Source organism: Geotrypetes seraphini, chromosome 3 (genome assembly GCF_902459505.1).
Source record: "Geotrypetes seraphini chromosome 3, aGeoSer1.1, whole genome shotgun sequence".
Lineage (NCBI taxonomy): Eukaryota > Metazoa > Chordata > Amphibia > Gymnophiona > Dermophiidae > Geotrypetes > Geotrypetes seraphini.
In genome coordinates, this window is record NC_047086.1 from 3,366,514 (window position 1) to 3,385,143 (window position 18,630).

Sequence of the window (18,630 nt, forward strand, 5' to 3'; positions counted from 1 at the left end):
TTGAACACAATACTCCAAATGAGGTCTCACCATGGACCTGTATAGCGGCATCATGACTTCAGGTCTCCTGCTGACAAAACCTCTACGGTTACAACCCATCATTTGCCTTGCCCTGGAGGTAGCCTTCTCCACTTGATTGGCAGCCTTCATGTCATCACTAATGATCACCCCTAGATCACGTTCCGTCGTGGTCCTGGCCAAGGTCTCACCATTTAGTACGTAAGTTCTGCGCGGGTTTCTCTTACCTCCAATTGCACATTTTGACAACAGAGACAGCCAATATAGCACTGTCCCTGCAGATGGGCTCAAATAATAGAAGGAAAAATTTAAGCACCCCAAAGTGGTTGCACTGAGAAAACTACTATTTGGATGCTCAGCTCTTACAGATATCTGAGACTGTAAGCTGGAATCCTTGAGGCTCAGGCATTTGACTTCACTGGGTACAACATGATCAAGGTTTATCTACAGAGAATATGGACCTTTTGTCTTGGCTGATCTGGGGCATTTGAAGATGGGTTTAGTTTATGTTTCAGATGCCTTATATTGACAAGATTAGCGCTTTAGCTAGAGGCATGCTGGCTGCTGTTTCTTTCAGGCATCTTTTTTGGCTCAGGAACTGATCGGCCATCACTGCCTCTAAGATGCAAATCAACAGGTTATGTTTCAGAAGCAAACTGCTTTTTAAATGGTAGAGGACTTGGGAAAGATGAAGCTTAAGTTTTCCTCTCAGGAATCTGAGAAATAGTTTAGATCAGTGGTTCTCAACCCTGGGTTTCCAGGATATCTGTAATGAATATGCATGAAATATATTTGCTTGCCTGTCTCTTCCATTATATGGAAACCTCTTAAACATATTCATTAGGGATACACTGAAAACCTCACTGGCTCGGGGGCCCATAGGATAGATTTAAGAACCACTGGTTTAGATCAAAGAGCCAACTTGGCCAATATTCTGTGCCAGAAGAGTTATATGAAGACATCAAGAAAGGGAAAAGTCCTTGCAAAAGGTGAAAAAGCAAATATGGTCAAAATGAATAATGACTGAAGACACTCTCCAAATTGCTCAGAAACACGGAAAAGCTGAAGTCAGAGGAGAAAGAGAGGCAGTCGAAGAATATGGCTGGAATTAGTAACATGGCACAAGATGAGAGAAGTACTACAATAACTTAACATATTTATTTATTTATATACCACAGTACCTTTCAGTTTGATATGGTTAAAAGGAAAATAACATAAAACATTATGGACAGCACCCATCAATCTAACATGAACTTAGAATACAAATCATTTTCTGAAGTTCATGTATAATGGAAGATCAAGTGAATCAACAGTCGTTTCAACCTGTATCTTAATGACCAGGAACCATCGGTAATCAAAGCTTAATCAAACAACACAGTATCACATTCAAGAATTACAGCAATCAGATATAGTGATCCCAATATTTACAGTGCTCTGCTAGGAAATTTGGAAGAAATCAACATAGCCAACTGGAAAAGACCTGTGATTAGACCAATACTGAAGGAAGGAGATTTGACCAATTCCTTTACGCCAACAAGATTCCACTCAAGATCAGTCCAATGGAAACTACAACCATATATGGAACACAAACTGTCTAAAATCTAAGCAGGGTTCACAAAACGATGAAGAGCAAGAGACATCATCATGGATGTGAGATGGATCCTTGAAAAGGGATTTGATAGAGCACTTTTGGGGACCAATTAAAATGGTTTGCATAGTATATCCAGGAACTGTTTGTAGCTGGGACAATGGAGTCAAAAGGAGCTGCAGTGAGAATCAAACCCAGTTCTTCAGGTTCTCAAACCATTGCACTAACCATCAGCAAGGCCCTTGTGTAAATTATGAAAACTTCTGGCCACATTAAAAAGCATGGGTATACTGGAATCCTGATTCTTCTTACATATGGACATAACAGTTGCCAAACTGGGACAGACCAAAGGTCCATCAAGCCCAGTATCCTGTTTTCAACAGTGGCCAAGTACCTGGCAAGATCCCAAGTAACATAGAAACATAGAAATAGACGGCAGATAAGGGCCACGGCCCATCAAGTCTGCCCACTCCAATGACCCTCCCTATCTATCTTTGCGGATAGATCCCACATGTTTGTCCCATTTGGCCTTAAAATCTTGCACGCTTCTGGCCTCAATAACCTGAAGTGGAAGACTATTCCAGCGATCAACCACCCTTTCTGTGAAGAAGAACTTCCTAGTGTCACCGTGCAGTTTCCCGCCCATGATTTTCCACTGATGTCCCCTTGTTGCCGCGGGACCCTTGAAAAAGAAGATATCCTCTTCTACTTCGATGCGACCCGTGAGGTACTTGAATGTCTCGATCATATCTCCCCTCTCTCTTCGTTCCTCGAGTGAGTAGAGCTGCAACTTCCCTAACCGCTCCTCGTACGGGAGCTCCTTGAGTCCCGAGACCATCCTGGTGGCCATTCTCTGGACCGATTCCAGTCTCAGTACATCCTTGCGGTAATGTGGCTTCCAAAATTGTACACAGTACTCCAGGTGCGGTCTCACCATGGATCTATACAGTGGCATAATGACTTCCGGTTTACGGCTGACGAAACTCCTGCGTATGCAACCTATGATTTGCCTTGCTTTGGATGAAGCTTGCTCAACTTGATTTGCAGACTTCATGTCTTCCCTGACAATCACTCCTAAGTCTCTTTCTGCTTCAGTTTTTGTCAAGATCTCGCCATTTAGGGTGTAAAGTTTGCGTGGATTTCGGCTTCCCAGGTGCATGACTTTGCATTTTTTGGCATTGAAACTGAGCTGCCAGGACCTAGACCAGTGCTCCAGTAGAAGTAGGTCATGCATCATGTCATCTGCCATTGAATTATTGTCTGTTGTGCTCTTGTTCACTACATTGCTTAGCTTGGCATCATCGGCGAATAAAGTTATTCTTCCTCGGAGCCCTTCTGTCAAGTCTCCTATGTAGATGTTGAACAAGATCGGGCCCAGGACGGAGCCCTGTGGCACTCCACTTATCACCTCTGACATTTCGGAGGGGGTGCCATTCACCACTACCCTCTGAAGCCTACCTCCAAGCCAGTTCCCAACCCAATTTGTCAATGTGTCGCCCAGACCTACAGAACTCATCTTGCTTAGCAACCTGCGGTGTGGTACGCTATCAAATGCTTTGCTGAAATCTAGGTAGACAATGTCCAGGGACTCACCAGCATCCAGCTTCCTCGTTACCCAGTCAAAGAAGCTGATCAGGTTGGATTGGCAGGATCTCCCCTTAGTAAATCCATGCTGGCGGGGATCCCTTAGTTTCTCCTCGTCCATGATTCTATCCAATTGGTGTTTGATTAGGGTTTCCATTAGTTTGCTCACTATCGATGTGAGACTCACTGGTCTGTAATTTGCCATCTCCATCTTGGAGCCTTTCTTGTGGAGTGGGATGACGTTAGCTGTCTTCCAGTCCATCGGGACGTTACCTGTACTAAGGGAGAGATTGAAGAGCGCGGATAGCGGTTCCGCTAGGACATCACCCAACTCCCTGAGCACCCTAGGGTGTAGGTTGTCAGGCCCCATTGCCTTGTTGACCTTGATTTTTGACAGCTCGCAATAGACGCTGCTGGGTGTAAACTTGAAATTACTAAACGGGTCAACTGATTTAACCCTTGTCTGTGGCTGAGGGCCGATTCCCGGCGCCTCGCGGGTGAAGACTGAGCAGAAGTATTTATTTAACAGTTGGGCTTTTTCCGAGTCCGTTTCTACATAGTCTCCGTCTGGTTTTCTTAGACGTACTATCCCTCCCGAGTTCTTATTTCTGTCACTGATATACCTGAAGAAAGATTTATCTCCTTTCTGGATGTTCTTTGCTAGAGACTCCTCCATGCGGAATTTGGCCTCCCTAACTGCTGCTTTGACGGCCCTTGACTTGGCCAGATATTTTACTCTAGAGTCCTGTGTCCCTGATTGTTTGTAGGAGATGAATGCTTTTTTCTTCTCTTTGATGATGTCCGAGATCTCCGTAGAGAACCACTGTGGCTTGTTGTTCCTACTCCGTTTGCTTACTGATTTAACATAGCGGTTTGTTGCTTCCTGTATGGTGGCTTTCAGAGTTGACCACATTTCTTCCACGCTGTCGGTGTCTGCTTGGCTTTGTAGCGCCTGGTGAACGAAGTCTCCCATGTCTTGGAATTTTGTGTCTTTGAATTTGAGAACCTTGGTCATTGATGTAGATTTCGTGAAACCTTTCCTGATATTGAACCATATCATATTGTGGTCACTGGAGGCCAAAGTTTCACCCACCGAGACCTCTGTGATACTTTCCCCATTGGTAAGTACTAGGTCCAGTATTGCCTGATCCCTTGTTGGTTCAGATACCAGTTGCCTGAGTCTTGCTCCATTCAAAGAGTTTAATAGCTTTCTGCTGTTGCCGGAAGAAGAGGAAAGTGTGACCCAATCCACATCAGGCATGTTGAAGTCACCTACCAATACTGTGTCACCTCGTAAGGTGATATTCTCTATATCTCCGATTAATTCCTTATCTAGGTCATCTTGATGTCTTGGGGGTCTGTATACTACGCCAAGATACAGGCATTTGTCCTTCACTCTGGCCAAATTTACCCAAAGGGATTCCCCAGTGTACTGTACATCCGTGATTCTGGTGACCTTAATGTCATCTTTAGTATATAATGCTACACCTCCTCCCATTTTACCCTCCCTGTCCCGGCGAAGCAAGTTGTAACCTGGTATGACCATGTCCCACCCGTGGGAGTCTGTGAGCCAGGTCTCAGATATCGCCACTACATCCAGGTCAGCATTCCTCATTTCTGTTTCTAAGTCTAGGATCTTATTTCCCAGACTGTGGGCGTTGACGTACATAGCCCTCCACGTTGTGTATTTGTTGTATCTCAGTGGGGACGATCCCTCTTTATCAACTAGGACCCCATTAGCATTATTCGCATGTCTCTTACACTCCCTAACATTATTTGCCTGTCTCTTACACTTCATAGACCCAGAGCTAAAGCTTGAACCTGTCACGGACTCCCCATGACTATAGTGTGCTCCTATCTCAGACTCGGTAATGTGTGTACTCTGTGGGGCTATTCCCGTTTGGGCTACTCGAGCTCCTTTAGTGCGATTTGCAACGTGTGCACTCTCTCTGGACCCAGAATTATAATGTGTACCCCGTCTAGACCCAGAATCGCTATGTATCCTCCCCCTAGACCCAAAATTGTAATGTGTCCCAGAAATATAGTATTTACTTAGCTCAGTCTCAAAAGAGTATTGGTAGCTTAGCTCGTCATGTGGGTTGTTTGTGCCCGTACCCTCCCCCAACTTACCTAGTTTAAAGATTTTATGCTGCTTATCCTAGGAATAAGTAGTGGATTTCCCCTGTCATCTCGATAATGGCCTATGGACTTCTCTTTTAGGAAATTACCCAAACAGTTTTTAAACCCTGCTAAGCTAACCGTTTTCACCACTTTCTCCAACAATGAATTCTAGAGTTAAATTACCCATTGAGTGAAGAAATATTTTCTCCAGGTTGTCTTACATCTACTGCTTAGTAGTTTCATCACATGCCCCCTAGTCCTCTGGAATGAAGAATTATTTATTTATTTTTTTAATTCTATGTACATGCCTGCTTTTCTTCTGTTTATTTTATTTTGGCTTTTTTTAGTGTTTGTAAACCACTATGAATAAGTCACTAAGGCAGTACATACATTTTTATAAATAAATATGAAAAACTACTGATGAACAGGCATCTGTGGGATTATACCAGAAAGTAATTTGGGTCTTATCTGTAATCGTAGACTGTCTGTGATTAAACCTTCCTTCTCTCTTTCAGGCTGGAGGAGATTATTTGGGGCTAGCCATTAAGTCTGACAATCTGGTTTATCTCTATAACCTGGGTAGTGAGGATGTGGAGATCCCTCTGGACTCAAAGCCTGTCAGTTCCTGGCCTGCATATTTCAGCCTCATCAAGATTGAAAGGTAAGAGGGAAGAGACATTGGAATGTTCTGGCTCAGTGTCATGGCTGCTGAGTGTGAGTATAGGAACATAAGAATACTCATACTGGGTCCATCTAGCCAGTCTCCTGTTTCCAACAGTGGCCAATCCAGAACACAAGAACCTATGTTTCCTTGAGTGCTGTCATGGCTGAGCTTGGACTCGAATTGTTCATAGCAATAGTGATATTGGCTGGCAGCTTCCCTCTTCCATATGGCTCTTTCCTTCCTCACACAGGGTAGGACGGCATGGGAAAGTGCTCCTGACGCTGCCAAGTCCCAGCAGTACGGCCGAAGAGAAGTTCATCAAAAAAGGGGAGGCACCAGGTAATGACTCCCTGCTGGACCTGGACCCTGATGACACCGTCTTCTATGTGGGGGGAGTTCCAGAAGACTTTCAGGTGCGTACCATGGGCTTCCCAGGTAGGGCTGCTAACTCTCCAGCTTTGACCACACAAGTCTGGGTTCTGGGTCAAGGGTTCCTGGTAGCTCTATAATACTGGCTTGGCACTGCTTTCCTCAGAAATCCTAGCAGGTTGGTAATGTCCCTCTTCTTCAAGGATAAACAGAATGGCAGGTCCTCAAGAACAAGGGATGTGCAGGAGAGAGGCTGGAAAAACCAACTGGAAGCCCTTGAAATACTCAAACTCCTGCATCCCAACATTACTTAGGATCTTCTCGGCCTTGTTATTTCCACAGTTCTGTTTGAAAAAATCTCTTGATCATTGCTGACTTGGATCTTTTCTGTTTCTTTAGCATCCCTAGTGAGGCTCCTATTAGCTTTTTTCTTTGATCTGTTCATCTTCTTTCTATTTTTATGAGTTTGGCTATTCCTGTTTGTCAAAAACAAGTCATTTGATTCTGGGCTGATATGTCCCAACAACTTTAGGCAGTACAGGTGGTGTAGCAAAACCACATCTACTGTGGCTACCTACAACTGCTGCTTGTACCTTGGACTCAATTGCAAACCCATTCAATGTTGTTATTGCTTAGAAATGACAAAGAGAAAAACTTGGAGCTATTAATAAGAGCCTAAGAGATTCTTTGGTACTTCTAAGCCCAGATCATCCATATCTGCATCAGTCTTGAAAGGTTCAAGAGCTACCCTGCCTTCTGGAGACATAGGGAGTAGATTGAACACTCTTCACATAGAGCACTGATAAGATGTCAGGTTGCAGTGCTGTCAGATCACTGGCATGCCAAGAGGAGAGGGGGGCTGCTCCGGGTGCAGCATATAAGGGGGTTCTCCAATGACTCCTCCGAGGGACGGCAGAGTTCACAATTTGCTGCTCTTGTCGGCATCGGGCCTTCCTCTCTCCCGGGTCCTGCCTTTGTGGAAACAGGAAGTAGGCGGGATTGGTAGAGAGGAAGGCCCAATGCCAGAAAAAACAGCAAATTGTGAACATTGCACTGCCGACTGGATGGTGACAAAGAGAGGGAGGTGAGGGGGAAAGAAATGCTACACGCGATTGGGGACAGGGAGGGAGAAGGAAGACCAGGGAAGGGAGAAGAGACAAGAGATGCTAGACCATGGGAAGGGAAAGGAAAGGAGGGGAAGGAAGGAAGGAATGGGGATGCCAGGCCATGGAGGGGAAGGAAGAGATGGAGACAGAGTTACCAGACCAGGGAGAACGGAGGGAGGGAAAGGAAAGAGAGAAGATACCAGAGCATGGAAAGGAGAAATGGAAGGGAAGGAGAAGAGGGAGATGCCAGAGCATGGGGGGATGGAAGGGAAGGAGACTGAGATGCTAGACCATTGGGAAGGAAGGGAGGAAGGGAAAGGAAGGAAAGGAGATGCCAGAGCATGGAGGGAGAGGGGGAGATGGAAGGAGAAGATAGGAGAGAGATCCCGGAGCATGGGGGAAGGGAACCAGATGCCAGACTATGGGGTAAGTTGGGGTGGGAAGGAGGGAAGGAAAGGAGAAGGGAGAGATATCAGAGCATGAGGGAAGGAGTAGAGAAAGAGAAAAATGGAAAGGACAGAGAAAGAGGGCAGATGTTCTGTGGAATGTAGAGTGAAGAGATGAGGAAAGCAGAAACCAGAGATAGCAAAAGGTAGAAAAAAGATTTTTATTTTGTTGCTTAAGAATTTTTATTTTATTTATTTATTTAGTCATTTATTTAGCCCATCCTCCCAAAGGAGCCCAGAACGGGTTACAAGAGTACAGTCATAGTATGGTTAGGACAAACTTTAGTGAGAAATACAGACTTTACAGCATTTACAGTATTGATAAAGGGGTTTAGATTACAGTATAGACATAATATGCAGACATAAAATACTGACTTAGTGGGCATTGAGTAGATTTAATTCCAGCACATTAAGTGTAGATATCACTTGGAGGTGAGATAGCTTTCTTAGTAAATGGGTGCATGTTTGTTGTTGGAGAATGTAGTAGTACCGTAATTCAGGTTATATTTGAGGTGGCAAGCGAGTATTTGTGATATTCCATTTGGAGTTTTAGGTCATGTCTTTGATCCATCTGCCAGGGGTGTAGACGTGGGTCTTAATTTTTCCTTTGGGTGGGAAACTTTATGTTTATGTTATAAATATGAAAAAATGAATTCAGAAATATCATGTCATAATAAACTAATTAACATGAGGTCCATTGATGAATTTTGTTAACTCTGATTAGTTGGATTATGCCTTTATTTCCTATTTGATTTGCACATCCAGGGAAGGTGGGAGAGGGGGTAATATATTTTGTTGTATTCATTGATCGATTGTAAGTGCTGTCTATGACGTTAATTGTATGTATATATTTAATGCACTGTTCTCGAATTGAAAATTAATAAAGATTTATAAAAAAATAAAAAAGGAGCTGGGTTTGTAAAGAGGAAGGTTTTCACTGCTTTTCTGAAGTTCCAAAGACTGTCTAGTGATCTAATAGATGGGGGGATGATGTGCCACATTCTGGGTATATAATGAGAATATGAGCATCTTCGGGCTGTCTCAGATGTGAGTGAGCGGCCAGGTGGCAGGACCAGCCGTTTTTCTGTTTGGATTCTCAGTGATCGTTTGGGGACATAAATTTGTAGTTTTGATGCTATGTAGTTTGGTGTCATTTTGTGGAAGTCTTGAAGGCTAACACCAAGGCTTTAAAGGCGCATCATTTTTGGATAGGCAGCCAGTGCATGGATGTTTGTGCAGGGGTGACATGTTTGCGGAAGCCCATGTTTTTTAGGAGTCAGATAGTGGTGTTTTGCACACCTTGGAGACAGGAGAGTGTTTTTGCGGGTAAGCCCCCTAGTAGAGCGTTGCAGTAATCTAAGTGGGATAGTACAAATGCGTATAGCAGCTGGGCGAAATCAATTTCTGAGAAATAAGCATGGATGCACTTTAGTCGGAGGAAGTAATAGAAGGATAAAGACACTAATTTTGATACATGGTCTGAGAGTAACAGGTTTGAGTTGAGAATCACTCCTAGGCTGTGGACGTTGTCTTTGGCTTTAAGGGTGTCATTTCCCCAGAAGAGACATGGGTGGAGGTATGCATAGGTGTCCTTATGTATCCAGAGAAGTTCAGTTTTTGATGAGTTGAGCTGTAGTTTTATTTGCAGTCATCCAGTTTTTTATTTCTGCTAGATAGCAGTGAAGTTTTTTTATTTGTGCATCTCGGTGTTGACCTAGGGGAAGGTAGAGCTGTATGTTGTCTGCGTACAAGTGTATTTTGATTTGGTTTTGGGTTTTTTTGCAATGTCGAGTACTGGTTTGACATTTAGGTTGAAGAGGAGTGGGGATAATAATGCACCCTGGGGCATGCCATAGTCGAGAAGGTTTGGTTCCAATAAGGAGGGTTCCAGTAATACTTTCTAAGACCTTTTGTTTAAGAAGGAAGAGAACCATGCCAGTGCGACATCATGGATTCCGATAGAGTGTAGTCTGGATAGGAGGATTGAGTGATCGATAGTATCGAAGGCAGCGCTCAGGTCTAATAGGATCAACAGTGCATCTTTCTCCCCTTGAAGGATTTTCCAGCAGAATAAAGTAGTATTGTAGCTGTATTGATAAACATAAGTAGAAAATGGAAATAAGGTAATCTTTATATTGGACTGATTTTCATACATTTTTTACTAACTTTTGGAGACCAAAATCCTCTTCCTCAGGCAGTGGTGTATCATAGGGGATGGAGGGAGTGCTCCACCAATCCCTTTTTATATGGGGGGATGTTAAAAAATTATTGGCCCTGGGTGTCACATACCCTAGGTATGCAATTGCACCAGATTAGGAAAATTACAGTTCTCAATATACATTAACCTACTTTCTTGACCAACACAAATCAGTAATTCTTATTTCATTAGACCTATCGGCCTCTTTTTGATACAATAGATCACCAACTTCTTCTGAACAGATTATCTGCGATAGGTGTCAAAGAACATGCTCTTGAATGGTTCTACTCCTATCTGAAAGATCAAACTTATATTTCCTCCACAGCTTCCTCAGGGTTCAATGTTATCGCCGTTATTATTCAATATTTATTTAGCCCCACTTCTGACATTATGCCAATCTATAGGCTTTACAACCTATGCCTATGCTGACGACATTCAGCTACTTCATCCTTTAGATCCCACAAACCCCACTGAAATTTAAGCCATTAACTTAAAACTATCCAAGATCAAAAACTGACTCAGAGAAAATATGCTGTCTTTAAGCACATCCAAAACTAACTGCCTACTCTTTCCCTGGAAAGAAGGCATACAACTGTCAACCCCAATCTGTATTGATAAGTTACCAATCACCGAGGTATCCGCAACAAAAATCTTGGGCATGATCATAGACTAAACTAAACTAAACCTTAAGTTTGTATACCGCATCATCTCCACAGAAGTAGAGCTCGGCACGGTTTACAGGAATTGATATAGAAAGGAACTCCAAAGAAAAGTAGAAGAACTTGGTACAGAGAAGTTTAGAGAGACTTAGTATATCGAAGAGGGAGAGGTCGTTACATTTTAGAGAAAAGCCATGCTTTTAAATGTTTTCGGAAGAGTTGGAGGGAGGTCAGACTCCGAAGCGGGATAGTAAAACTGTTCCAGAGTTCGGTGATCCTGAAGAGGGATGTCCCTAATTTTCCTGCATGGGATATGCCTTTTAAAGAGTGGAAGGATAGTTTGAATGTTTGAGTAGATCTGGTGGTGTTGGGATTTGAGGAGTTCCAAGATAGTGGAAAAAGGGGAGGAAGGATGCCATGTAGAGACTTGAAGGTTAGGCAGGCGCATTTGTAGTGAACCTTAAGGATTACTGGGAGCCAGTGAAGCTTAGACAGAAGCGGGGAGAAGTGGTCGAATTTGCTTTTTGCAAAGATTAGTTTAGCCGCGGTGTTCTGAATCCGCTGGAGTCTAAGAAGGCTTTTCTTTGTTAGGCTATAGACAGCAAGCTTAATTATCACCAGCAAATTAGTGCCGTGGTCAAAAACTGTTTTTATAAAATCAGACTGATTAGATCTTTTTCCAGCTTCCTTGAGCCCTCTTTAAATATTCTAATTCACTCGCTAGTTATCGCTACAATTGATTATTGCAATTCTCTCTATAAAGGAATTACGCAAAAGGAAATCAGACGGCTACAACTCATTCAAAATACCGCTATTAAAATTATTAGTAATGCAAAAAAATATGATCCTCTCACTCCGATATTAAAAAAATGCTTACTGGCTTCCCATTCCAGATCGCATCACTTTCAAAATCGCACGTCTCACCTTTAAAACACTCAAATCCAGACTACCAGCCTTTATCGATAAACTACTGATTCCACACACTCAAGCCAGAATTCTTAGGTCTTCTTCTCAAAATCTACTTTTTGTTCCCTCCCTCAAAACTACATCATTTGCCGTTACAGCACCTCAAATCTGGAAGAACCAAATATTGATACATTTAAAGGAGCATTCAAAAGCTTTTAATCCATAATCCAGGACTCTTTTACAATCTATGAAAAGGCAGCTCTCAAATAACTTTCCCCTACCCTTTTGTGTTATGCTTAGATGTCTTCTGTACTAAATTGATTGTATTTCACACTCTATCCTCTTGTTTTCTGTTTGTCAGTAGGTCTCGTTCTGTGTTTTGGCTCTTGTTGTTTATTTTAATTTTGATCCCCTCAATTTAACTGTATTGTACATCACCTAGCATGTTAATAGGTGATTAATCAAATTGTTAATAAACCTTGAAACCTAAATGTAACTCTGGAGAGTAGATTAAGAGCCACAAGTCTCTAGTCTCCATGCATAGTCTAAATAGCTTTGACACCCCAAAGTCAAGGAGATCACAAATAGGTAAAGCATGGAAAGATTTCGACTGTGACATTACTTCTGTCCCCACTCACAATCTTCCTTTCTCCCCACAGTTGCCGGCCAGCCTGAATCTGCCCGGATTCCACGGCTGCCTGGAACTAGCCACCCTGAATGACGATGTCATAAGTCTCTATAACTTCAGGCACATCTATAATATGGACACAGAAGCAGCATCTCCGTGTCCCAGGTATGGGAAACTCTTCCGGCCCTGTGTGTTCCTGTCCCCCACCCTCCCAAGGCTGGAGTAACCTAACCCTGCTATGTTTTAGGAATAAGCTGACCTTCCCCATCATATCAGAGATAAGCTGTCTTTCTCTCCCGTCCCATGTCAGGAACAAGCTGGTGTTCACACAGAGCCGGGCCTCAAGTTACTTTTTTGATGGATCCGGATATGGGGCTGTGAGGAACCTGGAGAGAAGAGGGCGCTTCAGCCAGGTCACGCGCTTTGACGTGGAGGTTCGAACCCCTGTAGACAATGCCTTGGTGCTACTGATGGTGAATGGGGTAAATATTTTTTCATATACTTTTCTTGGGCATGCCATTCAAGATAGCGTACAATGTTCAAAAGAAACCCAATTCAAATAAAAATAATACAGATAATGGGACGTTGTGGAGAACAGCAAAGAGGATTCCATCCTGGACCTTCCCAGGAAAGTCTTTCTCTGCCTTTCTCAGCAAGGAAATGAAGAGGGTTGAATGAACATGAAAACCACTTTTAAAATACCTTCATTGTGGAATTTCTCTCTGCTGTTAATATAACACACTGTGGGTTCAGACAAAATGGGGGAGATAAAGAAAGTGTGACGTTTACACTTTGAAAATAAATATATGCTTATCATGAACCCCCCCCTCCCCTCCCCCGATACATCCAACCTTCACACAAAACCTCTAGGGGATTTTTATGAAGCCTGGTCTGTTATTTTCTGCCTCTGTGCTAGGCCAAAAATACATTTTACTCTGAAGCAAGGGGCAGAGGGGAAATGTGCTTGCTGGTTGCTTTCGCAAATACCACTTGAAGGAAGCAGATACACCTCCAGATGCTTTTTCACAGGGAAGCTCCACAAGGGGGGGGGGGGGAGAGAAAGTACGTGTATGGGCGGAGAAGCAAACCTAGGGATTTCATGGCGAAGTCCTCATACCACAGGCAGGGGTTTCATCTTGAAGTCCTCAAGGTGAGTTACATTCACATACTCTCTCCATGCTCCTTCCCATGTCTGACTGTGGATCTCCAATCTTTGCAGAGTAAGTTCTTCAGTCTGGAGATGCAGGACGGCTTCCTGCGCCTGCTCTATGACTTTGGTTTTAGTAAAGGCCCGGTGCTTCTGGAGGATTCTCTGAAGAAGGCTCAGATCAACGATGCAAGATCTCATGAGGTACAAAACCGCTGTGTCTCTAGGTTGCACATGCACAGCTTTCCTCAATGTCTCATCAGGGAGCTCTCTCACAGCGTCCGAATTCTATTGTGTATGAGTTCTAGGACTTAATTTCTAGCCAAAAAGGAAGTGGAACAGTGGCACTACAGAAGGAAGCAGACAGGCCATAGGCGAGAGCAACAGAAGAAGTGAGGTTCTCTTTCCTGCAGGTTCTGGAAGGAATGATTTAGAGCAGAACACAGCTCCTCCTTTGGAGTAGGGTTACCATATCTATGAAGTAAAAAAGGAGGACACATAACCCCTCCCCTGGCTCCATCCCACCCCCCACCTGTCACCCTTTAGTCCCCATTCCCATCCTCTTTATCCCTTTAGTGCTTCTCTCTCTCTCTCCTTCCCTTCCTCCAACCAACCCCTCCCCCCTGGTGCTTCAGTTCAACCCTGTCACACATCCTGCAATCTGGTACTTCTTTCCCTTCTCTTCTCTCCTTTCCACGGTTAATCATTCTCTGCTTCAATCACCCACCACCCCACCCCCACGGATCTGATGGCATGGGCTGTCTCTCTCTCCAGCCCCGGCCCACTCTGGAATCAAATGGCTCCCTCTGTCCCCACCTACCTCCACTGCTAAAATTAAATCTTCAGGCCGGCCGGCAACATCAACGAGGAGCCGGCAGCATCAACGAGGTGAGCTTGCTGCCGTCAAACTGCCCAGAAGCCTTTATCCTACATCAACTTCCTGTTCCAGCATAGATGGAACAGTTGCAGAACGAAGGCTTCTGGGGTAGGCCGATGGCAGCAGGCTCACCTCATTGACGCTGCTGGCCAACCCGGATTTAATTTTAGCAGAGAAGGTAGGTGGGGAATAGGAGTGGAAATCCCAGACAAACTGCTCAAATTTTTAAAAGGTGTCCAAACACCAGGACGGTCCTCTAAAAAGAGCACATCTGGGTAAATCCAGACATCTGATAACCCTACTCAGGAGTCTGCAAAGAAGTGGTGGAACTGTGTTCCAAGCTGTTCCCCTAGAAATTAAGCCAGATGAGCTCCCTCTTCAGACTCACATCAGGGAACTATTAGATTCAGCCTCCAAGCACAGTGTCTGTTCTTAACGCTCATCATCCAGTTTTCACCAAGGAGCCATTATGAGTAAAGCTCAGCATTTTACCTGATTTCAGACACTTTAAAATAGATGTGAGGTTCCCAAGTCTCACCTACCAGTCTATAAACACCTGGGCGATTCTATCAGTAGGATCTCAAATTTCCTCTCCCTGTGCATAGACCCCAGATTTCATCACAGGTCCCTACAGGATCTCAGTCCCCCTCTACCACAGATCTTACAGATTTTGCAGATCATTTGCCTATCTGTATTTTTGGAACAATATATATAGTACATAACTCTTGGAAAGGTCTATCATTTCCCCACTCAGGATCTCAGACTTCTTGTAATAATGTAAACACATGAGAGGGCCTGATCCTTGACTTTAGAGGATCCCAGACTTACTCAGCAATATATAAACCTGAATGGACACTATCACCGGTCTCTAGAGGATCTCAGACCCCTCCCCAGTGATATATAAACTGGACAGGGATTTGATCACCGGTCTCAAGAGGATCTCAGACTCTCCTAGTAATATTGAAACTTGAGAATCTGTCACTGGTCTCCAAAAGATCTTAGATACCTTTTACCAATCTGTAATACCTGCTGGTTGCTTCAGGATCTCAGATTCTTTATCCCAACATATAATTCCCAGGGGGTATCCTACTTTTCATCCTTGTCAGGATTTCAGAGAACCCTCCTCTCATCCCCACATTGTCTCTTTCTATATATTTATAAACTTGAGAGGATCTTATCTAAAGCTTTTCTTCCCTTTTGAGCAAGTAGGGACATTCACTTCTTTCCCACATATTTTTGATGAAACTATATAATTGTGATTGGTTCATGTAAGCTCTGTCTCTCCTTCCAGGTGTCTGTTATCTACCACAACTATAAGAAGATGATCTTGGTGGTTGACAGACGACACGTGAAAACCGTTGAGAATGACAAGATGTCTATGCCCTTCACGGATATCTATATTGGGGGGGCACCTTCCGATGTCTTGTACAGGTCAGCAGCCCTGGATAAGTTCAAGGGCTTCAGTCTCTAGTGACTGGTCTGTAAGCACATATTTCAAGCCATATCCCAATTTCAGTCTTTGCCAGATTTTCAGGAGATCCCTCATAAATATGTAGGAGAGAAATCTGCACACCCACTGCCTCCACTGAGTGCAAAGCTCTCCTATGCAAAGCCATTTGGGATGTCCTGAAATCTGAGCAGGGCGTCACTCACCGTTTAACCATAGGTTGTATTTCTAAGCTGAAATACTGCATGTCAAGGCCTGCAATGCTACATCACATTTCACAGAGAACAAGCACAGCTACCAAGTCACCCAGTTCCAGAAGGGAGATTTCTTGGCCAATCCTGGTTTTAAACATACATCCCTAATGCACTGTGGGATTTGTAGTCCCTGACTCTACCCATTGAAATCAGGGCTACAAGTTCCATAATGCATTAGGATGAGGTTGACAGAAATCCAGGACTGGTCTAAAATCTCCTCCTGAAGCCCCTGGTAGATGTCTGTTTCCTGTTGGAAATACCTATGAGCATGCTTTTGGCGGTTATTTTTAAAATTAACGTGTATTTACATATTTACAGCTGAGATTTAGTTTGTGTGTTTTCCAGTACCAGCTTTATGTCAGTAATGTCTACAGCAGGTATTATTTCCCTGTAGGGCTCATATTCATTTGGGCCAGACAGGAAAATATCCAGTTACAGGTGTCTGTACCAGGGGCATAGGGTTACCATATGGCTCCAGAAAAAGGAGGACGGATAGAAAGCAATGGAAGTAAAACCTGGAGGTCTCAGTCCACTCTCCTTTTTTTGGAGCCATATGGTAACCCTAGTCTGGACTCAAGCCCATCCACCCAGCAGCGGTTTCTATACACTGCCAGCGGCTGATCCATTTTACATCAGAGGGAAGGCTTCTGGGTCAGCCGCTGGCAGCATGTAGCAAGCACTGCCAGTGACCTGAAAAGAAGCAGATGCTGCATAGACTGGAAGGTGGGAAGGGAGGGAAAAAGAGAGGCTGCTGCACAGACTAGGGAGACCCACCCACTTCAGCTCAGGCCCACCCAAAATTGGCTGTCTGGCTACACCATTGCAGTGCCAAAATGTTATCTAGCAACTTTTCCTTCTCTGACCTCACAGCTGACCTTTCTAAATAGCTAAAGCTTTGAAAACTGCCTTATTCCAGGACAGCAGTAAGGGTGAGAAAGAAGGGCTCACTGTAAAAACATGTGGCCCTGCCCCCACACAAACCTCATCTCTTCTTCCCCGAGTACAGGATGCATCTGGAGGGCCTCTGAGCTTGCTTGGATGCGATGCGATGTCACATATATGCGTGTGATGTCATCGGATCGCTTCCACACATGCAGACGTGGCCCCCGAGCTTGGGGCCTTCCAAAACCTGGACAAACTGCCAGGTTTTGAAAATCCATCCAGACACCCCATAGTCCTCTAAAAAGAGGACATGTCCAGGTTTTCCAAGACATCTGGTAACCCTAGGTGGGTGGAGATTGGAGGGCCAAGAGGTCATGAGCTTTACTTTCTTATGGAGGGATTCTTTTTTCATGTATCTGGTTCCTTGGCTGGAGTTTATGACTGACTTCTCCATCTCCCCTGGTTCTCTGCAGTGTCCGCTCTCACTTGGCTGTGGGTCTCAACTTTAAAGGCTGTATGAAGAGTTTCCAGTTCCAGAAGAAGGATTTTAACCTGCTGGAAGAGCCTGGAAGCCTGGGGCTCAGTTATGGCTGCCTGGAGGAGTCTCTGGTATGTAGGGAAAGCAGGGCAGCTCTCTCCCAAGGGCTCCTCCTGTTAGCTCTACAGGACAGGATCACCCTCATCTTTCAGCCTCGCTTGTTGCCTTTTGCTCCTGTGCCAGGTTAACTAGGAAAGAAAAACATTTTCAGTTTGAAACTAGGTTTAACTATGCCGTTAAAGAATTCCAGTGCTAAGCTGCTTTGGTATAAGCGGGCACGTTGCTTGACCTCATGTTCATCCCTCGTTCGTGTATACACCTCCTTCCTAAGCAACTTACGCAGACCAATTACAGGATAGCACTGGGCATTCACCCGAGTCACTTTCATTTACTGGAACCGATCACATGCACTGTTGGCAGTAGGTGCTTGCTTCTATACTGTAGGTCCAGTTGAGAAAAACAGAGCTTGCGTTATTTGATGTGTATTAAATTGGTGGAAAGCTTATACCTAATCTAATCTAAGCTTTAGATTTATATCCTGTATCATCTCCTGAAGCAGGGGTGTCCAATGTCGGTCCTCGAGGGCCGCAATCCAGTCGGGTTTTCAGGATTTTCCCAATGAATATGTATGAGATCTATTAGCATACAATGAAAGCAGTGCATGCAAATAGATCTCATGCATATTCATTGGGGAAATCCTGAAAACCCGACTGGAATACGGCTCTTGAGGACCGGAGTTCCCTACCCCTGTACTAGAGTGTCATTGAGAGAAGGGAGATTGTTGAATGTTTCCTCCTCTCTAATCCTTTCCTAATTTATCCTCATTCCTCAGATGTCTCGAAGAGCCTTCTTCAATGGAGGGAGCTACATAGCTTCTAGCCAGAAACTCTCACTCTCCGATGCCTTTGAGGTCGGTTTCAGCTTCAGGAGCCTGGCTGCCAGTGGGCTACTCTTGTACCATGCTGAGAAGGTACACAATCTAAAGGGTATTCATTCTGAGGTGGGGCAAGTAGCTCAAGGGACAAAAAACCTACATATAACTTGAGATTGTGTAGACTACAAGAAAATTGAAATAGTCAAAATTGTCTCTTCACACTCTGGGGCTCATTGTCAAAAAGGATAGACGTCCAAAAGACCAGCACTTGGACGTCTTACTAGTAAATACGTCCAAGTGGGCATTCTCAAAACACTTTCTAGAT

The 18,630-nt window shown here is 44.1% G+C and overlaps 1 protein-coding gene across 1 annotated transcript in view; it reads left to right on the top strand.

Moving 5' to 3' along the window:
- Window positions 1-18,630, top strand: part of LAMA4 (laminin subunit alpha 4) — a 175,758-nt gene that overhangs the window by 107,972 nt on the left and 49,156 nt on the right. Inside the window, exons 22-29 of the mRNA XM_033936948.1 lie at window positions 5,827-5,972; window positions 6,226-6,388; window positions 12,318-12,451; window positions 12,597-12,768; window positions 13,506-13,637; window positions 15,602-15,741; window positions 17,367-17,502; window positions 18,264-18,401. Of these exons, the coding sequence (XP_033792839.1) occupies window positions 5,827-5,972; window positions 6,226-6,388; window positions 12,318-12,451; window positions 12,597-12,768; window positions 13,506-13,637; window positions 15,602-15,741; window positions 17,367-17,502; window positions 18,264-18,401 (1,161 nt within the window). The remainder of the gene's footprint in view (window positions 1-5,826; window positions 5,973-6,225; window positions 6,389-12,317; window positions 12,452-12,596; window positions 12,769-13,505; window positions 13,638-15,601; window positions 15,742-17,366; window positions 17,503-18,263; window positions 18,402-18,630) is intronic.